This window comes from Carcharodon carcharias, chromosome 10, assembly GCF_017639515.1.
Source record: "Carcharodon carcharias isolate sCarCar2 chromosome 10, sCarCar2.pri, whole genome shotgun sequence".
Classification (NCBI taxonomy): Eukaryota; Metazoa; Chordata; class Chondrichthyes; order Lamniformes; family Lamnidae; genus Carcharodon; species Carcharodon carcharias.
In genome coordinates, this window is record NC_054476.1 from 34,424,802 (window position 1) to 34,438,117 (window position 13,316).

Consider the following 13,316-nt stretch of genomic DNA (forward strand, 5'->3'; position numbering starts at 1 on the left):
GCAGGTTCCTCTCCAAGTCACACATTATCTTGATTTGGAAATATATTGCTGGATCAAAGCCTGGAACATTCTCGCTAACAGCACTGTGGGTGCACCTATACAACATAGACTGCAGTGGCTCAAAAAGGTAGTTCACCAGCTTCTGAAAAACAATATTAGTGACATCCACATCCCATCAAGTGAATAAATTTTAAAAATTAAGAATTCTGCTTTGGTGACATGAAGTCCTGATTTTTCATGAGCGTAAGACTATAAATTACTATACAGTAGTGAATGACAAACATTATGTTCAATTGACAATCCTTGGTCAACCACTACAACAAGAATGAAGCATTTGCTCAAAGATTTTGCATGTTACCACCCTTTTTTAAATCTTTCTTGGGATGCTGGCATTGGAGACAAGGCCAGCATTTATTGCCCATCGCTTGTTGCCCTTAGGCGGTGGTGAGCCGCTTTCTGGTGTAAATACTTCCACAGTGCTGCTAGGGAAAGATTTCTAGGATTTTGACCCAGAGACAATGAAGGAACAGCAATATATTTCCAAATCAAGATAGTGTGTGACTTAGAGAGGAACTTGCAGTTGGTGATGTTTCTATGACAGCTGCCCTTGTTCTTTTGGATGGCAGAGGTTGCAGGTTTGGAAGGTGTTGTTAGAGGATCCTTGGTGGATTGCTGCAGTGGACCTTATAGATGATAGGAGACATCTTATTGTAACCATAGTATTTATATGGGTGGTCCAGTTAAGTTTCTGGGCAATGGTGAGGTCCAGGATGTTGATGCTCATAATGGTCTTGCCATCAAATATCAAGGGGCCTGAGTATTGCTAAAAAAAAAGCATGCTTTTGAAGCTTTTCATCATGCACTCATCAGGACAGATGCAAGAATCCCAAGTTTCAAAGGGGACAACAATTTATACTGCATGAGAAAAAGGATGCTGATTGGTTGGCAAGTCGGCTCTGATTGGTCAATGATTGCCTTGGTGAAAGCTATTTGACCTGGTCCAGTGGATCAGACTGCACGTCCCTCCAGGTGTTTATAATAGACAGAGTACTGGCTGTACTGAACCAATCCATGCATGCAAAACTCAGAACATAGAGGAGAATTTTCTGCATGTCGGGTGGGCCGGTCGAGAGTGGGCGGGGATCCAATCAGTGCCCACAATTGGCTCCGCGTCGCCATTTTATGTAATGCGCAGCTGGTAGTGCTCAGTGGTACCTGTGCAGGCAGGGAGAGGAGGGAGAGTCGGAGCCTCCGCCCTTTTGCGCAAGCATGCGAAAGAGCGCAGAAATCTCCCTGAGGCACGGAGCTGCCTCGGGGAGATTAAGTACATGTTGAAATTTTTTAAAAAAGAAAGATAAAAATTATTTACACACGTCCCCTATGTGACGGTGTCACATGAGCTGGGACATGTTTGTCGATTTAGAAGAGTTTATTTATTGATTTTATTAAACCTTCAGGAAACCTCATCCCGCTCAAGGCCGCTTGGGCTCTTTGCCTGCCCACCAACGTTAAGGCTGGATGAGCAGCACTGTTAATTATCTAAATTACTTCCCTAATGGCCTTAACAGGTCTTTGACAGTTCAGTGGGCATGCAGCCGCCTCTAGCATTTACCTGCCTAATGAAAGATCTAAATGATGCGTGATGACGTCGGGACACACACCCTACATCATCACGCATCATTTTATGATCAGCGTTGTCGGGCCCGCCCCCGCTTGTGGACGTCAAAATTCTGGTCATAATGTCTAACATTAGTTGTAATTCTGCATTTGGGCTGAACAATCCTGAGTATGCTAAGAATTACACTAACAACTAATTTAAGATTATCAGTCGGGGTCACAATGTAGCTTACTTATGCTTACTAGAAGCTACATATATTCATGTGCAAGGACCTGTCTTCTTCAGGCAAAAGGAACATGTCCAGACATTGTATCTTTTTGAATAAACAAAAGCATGGGGGATAATAGCTCCTTGATGCATTCGCTATGGTAATATCTCAACAAATCAGATCTGACTTGCCAACTAATCAGCATCCCTTTTCCCAGGGAGTATAAATTGTTGCTCCCTTTGAAAACTGGCATTCTTGCATCTCTCTTAATGAGTGCAAGATGAAAAGCTTCAACAGCACATATCCCTTTTCATCAATGGACCTCTTTAATTCAATCCTGGTATATAAGCTTCATTCTTAGAAAAGTGGTTCAATTTCTATTGGTGTTTTTGTAGCCAATCCTTGTTGTTGAATTTTGTTCCCAGAGAGGAAACAAGCCCTTCTACTGAGATACAAACATCTTCCATTCATGATTCCAGCTCCTTTCTGAATTTCAGAAAGAAAAGACTTATATTTATATTGTACCCTTCACAACCTCAGGATGGCATAAAGTATCAGGTGTCCTAGGCCCAACCATCTTCAGCTGCTTCATCAATGACCTTCCTTCCTTCATAAAGTCAAAAGTGGAGATGTTCGTTGATGATTGCACAATGTTCACCACCATTCACAGCTTCTCAGATACTGAAGCAGTCCATGTCCAAATGCAGCAAGACCTGGACAATATCCAGGCTTGGGCTGACAAGTGGCAAGTAACAAATGCCAGGCAATGACCATTTCCAACAAGAGAGAATCTAACCATCGCCCTTTTACATTTAATGGCATTACCATCACTGAATCTCCCACTATCAACATCCTGGGGGTTACTATTGACCAGAAACTCAACTGGACTAGCCATATAAATACTGTGGTTACAAGGGCAGGTCAAAGGCTAGGAATCCTGCAGTGAGTAACTCACCTCCTGACTCCCCAAAGCCTGTCCACCATCTACAAGGCATTAGTCAGGAGTGTGATGGAATACTCTGCACTTGCCTGGATGGGTGCAACTCCAACACTGTTCAGGAAGCTTGACACCATCCAGGATAAAGCAGCCCATTTGATTGACAGCACATCCACAAACATTCCAGCACCGGTGAACAGTAGGAGCAGTGTGTATCATCTACAAGATGCACTGCAGCAACTCACCAAGCCTCCTTAGACAGCACTTTCCAAACCCACAACCACTACCATCTAGAAGGAGAGGGCAGCAGCCCATGATAACACCACCACCTGGAGTTCCCCTCCAAGCCACTCACCTTCCTGACTTAGAAATTTCTCGCCATTCCTTCACTGTCGCTGGGTCAAAATCCTGGAACTCCCTCCCTAACAGCACTGTGGGTGTACCTATACCACATGGACTGCAGTGGCTCAAGAAGACAGCTCACCATCTTCCCAAGGATACTTAGGAATGGGCAATTTATGCTGGCCTAGTCAACAACACCCACATCCCATGAATGGATAAAAAAAATTACAAGTGATGAAATACTTATGATGTGCTGTAATGCAGGAAATGCAGCGGCAAATCTGAGCACAGCAAGCCTCCATAAACAGCAATATGATAATGGTTGGATGACCTGTTTATATTATTATATCATTGGCACCTATGTCTTTAGCTGCTGTTGGATCCAGTGCCCTTGGTTTGTTGGGGCTGGAGGATCTGGGTTTCACACTTATTTCGGGGTGACCGAGTTGGTACCAAGACAGAGAAGATCAGTAGACTATTCTTAGAAGAAACACATTCTGTTTATTTACAAAAGGAACTCAACAGCTACACTTGTGTGTTTACTACTCAAAACTCTGTCTTTACACTTCAGACTCTAGCTAAAGACTTCTCTACAGAGGTAGCCCGAGCTACTCTGCTATTGAGTATAAAGACCATGTGATCTTATATTGCAACACATCAGATTACTATAGCTACCCAGGCCCTAACCTCTGGAATTCCTTCCCAAAACCTCTCTCCATCATTGTTTCCCTTTAAAGTGTTACTTAAAACCTATCCCTTTGAACAAGCTTTTGACCATCTTCCCTAATGCCTTTTGTGATTCAGTGTCAAATTTTGCTTTATAACACTAGCACCTTGCAATGTTTTATTATGTTACAGGTACTGTATAAATTTAAGTAGTTTTCTTTTGATGTAGGTTAAATATTGACCTAGGGCATATCTGGCAGAACTCTTCTGCTCTTCATTGTAATGGTGGATGTGGGATCTTTTGCATCCCCCTGAGGGGGCAGACGTCTCATGTGAAAAACAGCACCTCTGACGGCTGTGCCAGCCTGAAGTACGTGTTCAAATTTCTGGAGTAGAACTTGAAGATATAACCTCTGCCTTTAAATTAACTTTGATGATTTAATTGCATTGTGATGATTTTTATAAACCTGTCTTTTACAATTCAGTAATCTGTCTGGAAACTTCAAAGAGGTTGTCAGGCCAGATGGCTTCCTCAGAGGGTGAGAAGAGAGAAAGAACTATTATATAAAGATATTATTTATAGTTTAACAAAGCACTTGCAAGCCATTATTTATTTTTACTACATGAGGACATTAGGAGGTTTTAATGATGACTGCAAAAATACACATGGTCCAAAGCTGTGCTCTGTTGCCTTTTGATAAATGTGTTTGGCAGTTAATGTTTGAGTCAATGGAAAGCGAGGAGTTATTCTGCTACTTTACACAGACAACGAGCCTCATATGACAGCAGAGGATGTAATCAGTAGCTGGGAAAATCTTAATACAGATAGCCACATTGTTACCCATGCTGAGCATGACTAGGGCAGCAATGAGTTAAAATATTGCATTCATATGTCATTGCTTAAGGTCCATGTTATCCTGTAGGAAGTTCCTAACTTTATTTCCAAGGAAGAAAATAATCAAGGGATGATAGGGGAGGAAGTCAATTTACAGGCATCTGTTTTGCGCCTGAATAACTCATGACCAGTAGATGGCAATTGTTTGCAGGGGGAAAGCACCTCAGCCAGTCCATTGATGCCCTTGGTCTGTCTGATCTATATTAGCTTCCAGTTAAACAATGCTTTAATTTTAAAATTCCCATCCTTGTTTTCAAATCCCTCCTTGGCCTTCTCCCTGCTTATCGTTGAAACCTTCTCCAGCCCTACAATCCTCTGAGACCACTCGCTCCTCCAAGTCTAGCCTCTTGCACCACCACCTCTCGTTGACCCCAATTTCCATTGCCCCATCATTGGTGGCCTTGTTCTCAGCCGTCTGCACCCAAAACTCTGAAATTCCCTCACTCAGCCTCTCCAACTTTCTCTCCTCCTTTAAGACACTCCTTGAAAACTATCTCTGACCTGTCCTTGTATCTTCTTTCGTAGCTCAGTATCAAATTTTGTTTGATAACTGGCAAGTCAGGGTGTTTTACTGCATTAAAGCAGCTTAATAAATAAAAGTCATTGTTGTTGAAAGCATAGCCATGTGGGCTTGTGAATGGGTGCTGCAGTCTCTCTGCCGATAACAGATGAGGCACCTTTACTCTACAGTGTTGTGTAACACTGAATTCGGAACACTTAATGCATTCAGCAAAATTCTTCCTGGCTTATTTCAGCAGATATGTTAACGTATTTCAAGAGAGAGGTGGTGGTGTAGTGGTATTGTCACTGAACTGGTAATCCAGAGACCCAGGTTAATGACCTGGGTTCAAATCCCACCATGGCAGATGGTGAATTTAAATTAAATAAAACGTCATTACATGAAACCATTGTCATAAAAACTCACTTGTTTCACTAATGGTCTCTGAAATGGCCTAGCAAGCCACTCAGCTGTATCAATGACAACCACAGCCTTGTTGACCATGCAAAGACCTCATTACAAATATCTGGTGGCTTGTGATAAAATTGGGAGAGCTGTCTCACAGACCAATCAAGCAACAGCCTGACATAGCCATCCTCATGGAACCATACCTTACAGAAAATGTTGCAGACATCACCATCCCTGGGTATGTCCTGTCCCACTGGCAGGACATGGCTGCTAGACTGGGTCTGTGGCAGGTGGTGAGGGAAAAACATACTTGACCTCCTCCTCTCCAACCTGCCTGCTGCAGATGCAACTGTCCATGACAGTGCCTTTAGGGTTGGCTTTGTGGAGACAAAGTCCCATCTTCACACCTTCCATCATGTTGTGCAGTACTACCACCGTGCTAAATGGGATGGATTTTGAACAGATCTATCAGCTCAAGACTGCACAACCATGAGGCACTGTGGGCCATCAGCAGCAGCAGAATTGTACTCAGCCATGATCTGTAATCTCATGGCCCAGCCAGGCATATCTCCCATTACCACCAAGCCACGGCATCAACGTTGGTTCGATGAACAGTGCAGGAAGGCATGCCAGGAGCAGCACCAGGCACACTTAAAAATGAGGTGTCAATCTGGAGAAGCTACAACACAGGACTACTTGCATGCCAAACAGCATAAGCAGCATAAACAGAGAAAAGTGATTCCACAGCCAATGGATCAGATCTAAGCTCTGCAGTCCTGCCATATCCAGTCCTGCACGGTGATGGAAATTAAGCAACTACAGGAGAAGGAGGTTCCAAAATATGATAGAGGGGCCCAGCACATCAGTGCAAAAAAATAAGGCTGAAGCATTCACAATGAGTGGATCATCCAGAGGTCCCCAACATCACAGATTCCAGCTGTCAGCCAATTCAATTCACTCCATGTGATATCAAGCTGAAGATACTGCAAATGCTATGGGCCCTGACAATATTCCAGCAATAGTACTGAAGTTGTTCCAGTACAGCTACAGCACCGGCGCTGTGGAAAATTGCCCAGGATGTCCTGTCCACGGAAAGCAGGACAAATCCAACCTGACCATTTACCGCCCAATCAGCCTACTCTCTGTAATCAGTAAACTGATGGAAGGGGTCATCAATAGTGCTCTCAAGCGGCACTTGCTTAGCAATAACCTACTTGCTGATGCTCAATTTGAGTTCCAACAGGGTCATTCAGCTTCTGACCTCATTACAGTCTTGGTTCAAACATGGACAAAAGAGCTGAATTCCAGAGGTGAGGTGAGAGTGACTGTCCTTGACATCAAGGCAGCATTTGGCTGAGTGTGGTTTCAAGGAGCCTTAGCAAAACTGGAGTCATTGGGAATCAGGGGAAAACTCTCTGCTGGTTGGAGTCAAACCTAGCACAAAGGAAGATAGTTATGGTTATTGGAGGTCAATCACTTCAGTTCCATGACATCACTGCAGGAGTTCCTCAGGGTAGTGTCCTAGGCCCAACCATCTTCAGCTGCTTCAGCAATAACCTTCCTTCCATCATAAGGTCAGAAGTGGGGATGTTTGCTGATGATTGCACAATTTTCAGCACCATTCGCGACTCCTCAGATACTGAGGCAGTCCATGTCCAAATGCAGCAAGACCTGGCCAACATCCAGGCTTGGGCTGACATGTGGCAAGTAACATTCGCGCCATACAACTACCAGGCAATGACCATCTCCAACAAAAGAGAAATTGACCATCACCCCTTGATATTAACTAGCATTACCACCACTGAATCCCTCATGATCAACTTCCTGGGGGCTACCATTGATCAGAAACTGAACTGGACTAGCCATATAAATACTGACAAAAGCAGGTCAGAGGCTAGGAATCCTGCGGTGAGTAACATGCCTCCTGACTCCCCAAAGCCTGTCCACCATCTACAAGGGACAAGCCAGGAGTGTGAAGGAATACTCCTCACTTGCCTGAATGAGTGCAGCTCCTATAACACTCTGGGACAAAGCAACCCGTTTGACTGACACTCCATCCACAAACATTCACTCTCTCCACCACCTAAGCACAGTGGTAGCAGTGTTTACCAATTACAAGATGCACTGCAGGAACTCACCAAACTTCCTTAGACAGCACCTTCCAAACCCACGACCACTACCATCTAGAAGGACAATGGCAGCAGATAGATGGGAACACCACCACCTGGAAGTTCCTCTCCAAGCCACTCACCATCCTGACATGAAAATATATTGCCATTCTTTCACTGTTACCGGAACAAGATCCTGGAACTCCCTCCCCAGTAACACTGTGGGTGTACCTAAACCACATGAGCTGCAGCAGTTCGAGCAGGCAGCTCACCACCACCTTCTCAAGGGCAATTAGGGATGGCCAGCAAATGCTGGCTCAGCCAGCGACGCCCACATCCCGTAAATGAATTAAAAAAACAATATAAATTCACGGCCTATACATTTCAGCAATTTTGTTAGGGAGGTATCCTTTCATGTCTAGCTGATGTGTTAGCTGTAGTTCAGTGGGTATATTTCTCACCTCTGAATCAATAGGTCCTGGGTTCAGTACTCACTCCAGAGATTTGAACACATAATCCAGATTGACACCCCCGGTGCAGTACTGTGATGCCAGCTTTCAGTTGAGATGTTTAAATAAGGACTCTCGGTAGATGCATAAACCTCCAAGCCGACTCCTTCAAAGAAGAGCTGGGGACTTCTAAACACGGTCCAATAACCAATAGGCATCACTAAATCAGATTATTTATTGCTTCATTGTTGTTTGTGAGAGCTTGCTGCTCTCAAGTTCTCTGCTTTGTTTCCTACATTACAACGGTGACTAAATCTCAATGATACTTCATTCACTCTAAAGCGCTTTAGGATGTCCTGAAGTCAGGAACTGTGCTATGTACTAGAACTGACAGCACAGAAACAGGTCATTCAGCCCAACTGATCTATGCCAAGATAAAGGCAAAATACTGTGGATGCTGAAAATCTGAAACAAAAACAAAAAATGCTGGAAAAATTCAGCAGATCTGACAGCATCTGTGGAGAGAAAGACAGAGTTAACGTTTCGAGTCCGTATGACTCTTCTTCAGAACTTGCCAATGTTTATACCCCACAGGAGCCTCCTCCCGCCACTCCTCATCTCATCTTATCAGCATATCCTTCTACTCCTTTCTTGTGCTTATCTAACTTCCTCATAAATACATCTTTGCTGTTCACCTCAACTACTTTCCTGGTGCCATCACAACCACTCACACTTCCCCAGCTGAAGTCATTGAATGGATTATTAACCTCGGCATCAAACAAAATGGTATTGTCACTGGACTAGCAATCCAGAGACCCAGGGTAATGCTCTGGGGACCCGGGTTCGAATCCCACCACAGAAAATGGTGAAATTTGAATTTGATTTTAAAAAATCTGGAATTTATAGTCTAACGATGATGAGGAAACCATTGCCGATTGTCATAAATATAGTTTACTAATGTCCTTTCGGGAGGGAAATCTACCGTCCTTACCTAGTCTGGCCTGCATGTGACTCCAGACCCATTGCAATGTGGTTGACTCTTAAATGCCCTCTGAACAAGGGATGCGCAATAAATGCTGGCCTAGCCAGTGACTCCCACATACCATGAACAACTTTAAAAAAATAACTGCATCCCCAGCCATACCAATAAAAAAAACTTCAACGATCTTTGTGGTAGCAAGTTCTATGTTCTAACCATTCCCTGGGTAAAGAGATTACCTCTGAGTTCCCTATTCAACTCATTAGTGACTACCTTAGGCTAATGTTCTCTAGTTTTGTTGGTCAGTAAGTTAGAACACTTTAGATCAGCAGGTGGAAACATCTTATCCTTTTTTACAGTCTCAAATCCCTTTGATAATTTTTAAAACTTCCATCAGGTCATCCCTCACCCTTTTCTTTTCCTCTTTTCTATACAAATACAAGTCTTTCTTATTTCCCAGTTAAGTTATAAAATTGGCGAAAGCTCGAATATTTTACTTGCATCGGTTTTGCAATAAACTTGTTTTTTTCAAACTTCACTGCAATAAAAACCTCCCGCTGTTCCCAAAAGATAACTTGCTCAATGCATTTGCTCTCAGTGGGAGGCAGATGTATTCACAATTGCTTAAGCCATTACTAGCCATCCTAAACTGCGTACAGCTTTGCTCTCAGTACCCAAGAAAGGATTTACTTGTCTTAGACGAGATGCAATGAAGGTTCACAAGATTGATTCCTGGGATGAGAGAATGTTCTATGAGAAGAGATTTAGGGTCTAGACCTATAAACCCTGAAGTTTCGAAGAATGAGAGATGATTTCTCTGAAATGTAGGCTTAGCAGAGGTAATGCTGCAATGCTCCCTGGCTGGAAAGCTTAGAACTAGGGGACATGGTTTCAGGTTAAGGGGTCAGCCATTTAGGACTGAGATGAGGAGAATTTCTTCCCATAGAGGGCTATGAATCTCTGGAATTCTGTATCTGAGAGAGTTGAGGATGCTCAGGCATTGAGTAAAGTCAGGACAGGGATTAATTGATTTTTGGGCACTGAGGGAATTAAGGGATACAGCGATAATGCAAAAAAGCGGAGTTAAGGTAGAAGATCCATCGTAAACATTTTGAATGGTGGAGCAGGATTGAGGGGTAGTAAAGCCTAATCCAGCTCTTACTCCTTATGTTCTTATATTTTTAAACTGGATGCGTACTAATGCAAAGAAGACGTACTGGTGTCAGAACCTGAGTATTGCTGAAAAAAGAGGCATGCTGTCGAAATCTTTTGTCCTGAATTCATCAGGACAGACGCAAGAATGCTAAAACTCAGAACATAATGTCAAACGTTAGATGGGATTCCACGACTGGGCAGCATTTACTGAGCAATCCCAAGTCTGCTAAGAATTATACGAACAAGCAATTTACGATTGTCAGTCAGGCTCATAATGTGGCTCACTTACGTTTGCTAGAAGCTACATTCACATGCAGGGACCTGTTCTCTGCAGGCAAAAGGAAATGTGCAGACATTGCACCTTTTTTGAATAAACAAAAGCATGGGGGACAATAGTTCTGTAGTGCATTTGCCATGGCAACATCTTGACCAATCAGCACCTCTCTTCTCATGCAGTATAAATTGTTGTTCCCTTTGAAATCTGATATTCTTGCATCTGTTATCCTATGAGAGCAAGACAAAAAGCTTCAACAGTATGTACCTTTTTTCAGCCATACTTACTGGTGTCAAATGTGTCAAAGTTTTCAAGATATTAAAGGGAATTGATAGGGTAGAGAGAGAGAGAACATATTTCTTCTATTTGGGGAGTCTAAGGCTTGTGGGGCATAGTCTAAATATTAGAAACAGACCTTTCATGAGCGAAATATAAAACAGAACACATTGGGAATACTCAGCAGGATCTGGCAGCATCTGTGGAGAGAGGAAAAGAGTTAATGTTTTAGGTTAAGTTCCATTCATAAAGTTCTTGACCTGAAACATTAACTCTGTTGCTCTTTCTACAGATGCTGCCAGACCTCCTGAGTGTTTCCAGTATTTGCCATTTTTGTTTCAGATTTCTAGCTTTTGTGGTATTTAGCTTTTCTTTCAGGAGTGGTTAGGGAAGGGTGATAGAAGTTCAATTAGACTAGTCAAACAGAATCTGCCTTTTGCAGATTGGATCCCTTTGATTCACTCAAACCTCTCCAAGTTCCTGTTAATTTCTTCCCTGATTATTATTTCTAAAACCTTACCAACACTGATGTTAAACTCACAGGTGTGTAGTTACTAAGACTGTTCGTATATACGTTCTTGCAAAATGGTATCACATTTGCCACTCTCCAAAGCTCTTGCACCTTTGCCATATCAAGGGAAGGTTGGAAGATTATGGCAAGGCATTTTTTATCTTCACCCACACCGCCCCCCCACCCCACTTACCTTAGCAAGACATCCAAACAAGGAAATCTATTTACTGTAAACAAAGTCAGCCAATTTTCACACTATCCATTACCTCTACCATCTTAAATCCTAGATTCATATGCTTTTGTTAACCAAAGGTATTAAGGGGTATGGTGCAAAGGCAGGTAAATGGAGAGAGATCACCAATCAGCCATAATTTCATTAAATGGAGGGTTAGGGTTAAGAGTACTCCTGTTCTTCTGTTTTTATATGGTCTTACTAAAAAACATGTTTGCATCCGTGATGTACACAAAATAAATTTTTTGGATGCTTAATTTTGTTTTTGCAAAAGAGTTATCTCTATTTTCTTTTATTTTCTCCTGCCCCCACAACCCTCCTGCAGATTGCGACCTCTTGCTTGCTGGCATCAAATCGCTGAAAATTGTTAAGAAAGCAGGTGACACCCAGGGCTCTTGGATAAAGGACCCTGTCCGAGATTCTCAGAAGATTTATTTCTTGAGTGGAACCAGCGGCAATGTTCTTACCGAGTTCGGGGGCATCAAGGCTTTCACAGAGGGCGTGGGCAGGCAAGTGGCTAAAAGAGTGGTCCTCCCCTTTGCCTGGCAGGGGACGGGTCATGTGGCATACAATGGATTCCTGTACTTACACCGCAATGGCACCTTCAACCAGATCATCAAATTTGACATCCGGAATGGGACGATCAAAGACCGCATGCTCCTGCAGGGGGCAGGCCATGCGCCGGTCTACCAACTCTCACCGTACACCTTCATTGACTTGGCCGTGGATGAGCAGGGCCTCTGGGCCATCCACGCTGAGCCAGACGATGGTGGTGGCATCATTGTGGTCACCAAGATTGACCATGGCAGCCTAGCGGTAGAACATTCCTGGGCCACCTCCTGCTCCAGCAAGGGGGCTGAGGCGGCCTTCATGATCTGTGGCACCCTTTACGTCGTCTACAACACCCATCACGGCAGTCGCTCTCGTGTCCAGTGCCTCTACGATGTCACCGACATAGTCACCAGTGCTGATTTGCCAGTCCTGTACTTCCCCAAACGTTATGGCAAACACTCCATGATCCACTACAACCCCCGGGAGCATCAACTCTATGCCTGGGATGAAGGTTATCAGACGATCTACAAACTCATCACAAAAAGGAAGCTGGAAAGTCGACCAGCTTTCCAATAATTTCCATCTTCTTTTTATTTTTACACACGCTATTATAAAGTGGCCTAAATTGCTGACCAATGGTTATCAATCCTGTAGCTCAACCAATATAACCCATCCCACACCTAAACTGAATGACTGGCTTTTTATTTTGATTCACCCAAAGCCTTTTCCCCACCGATATAGCACAAGTCAGAAATCTCATGGAATACTCTCCATTTGCCTGGACGAGTGGAACTCCAACAACACTCAAGAGGCTTGACACCATTCAGAACAAAGTAGCCTTCTTGTTTGGCATCCCATCCACCACCTTAAACATTCACTCCCTCCAATGCTGATACATGTGGCAGCAGTGTATACCATCTACAAGATGCATTGCAGGAACTCACCAAAGCTTCATATGTAGTACCTTCCAAACCCAACTAGAACTATCTACCAACTAGAAGAACATGGGCAGCAGACACTTGGGAATACGACCACCTGCAAGTTTCCCTCCAAGTCACACACCATGATGACTTGGAATATATCACTGTTCCTTCATCATCCCTGCCTAACAGTACTGTGGGTGGACCTACATCACAGGGACCGTAGCAGTTCAAGAAGGTGGCTCAGCACCACCTTCTCAAGGGCAACTAGGGAATAACAATAAATG

The 13,316-nt window shown here is 43.5% G+C and overlaps 1 protein-coding gene across 1 annotated transcript in view; it reads left to right on the forward strand.

The window, feature by feature from the left end:
* olfml1 (olfactomedin-like 1) overlaps positions 1-12,985 on the forward strand; it is a 30,519-nt gene extending 17,534 nt beyond the window's left edge. Inside the window, exon 3 of the mRNA XM_041197878.1 lies at positions 11,883-12,985. Coding sequence (XP_041053812.1) covers positions 11,883-12,685 — 803 coding nt within the window. The 3' untranslated portion in view covers positions 12,686-12,985. The remainder of the gene's footprint in view (positions 1-11,882) is intronic.
* The last annotated feature ends 331 nt before the right edge of the window (positions 12,986-13,316 follow it).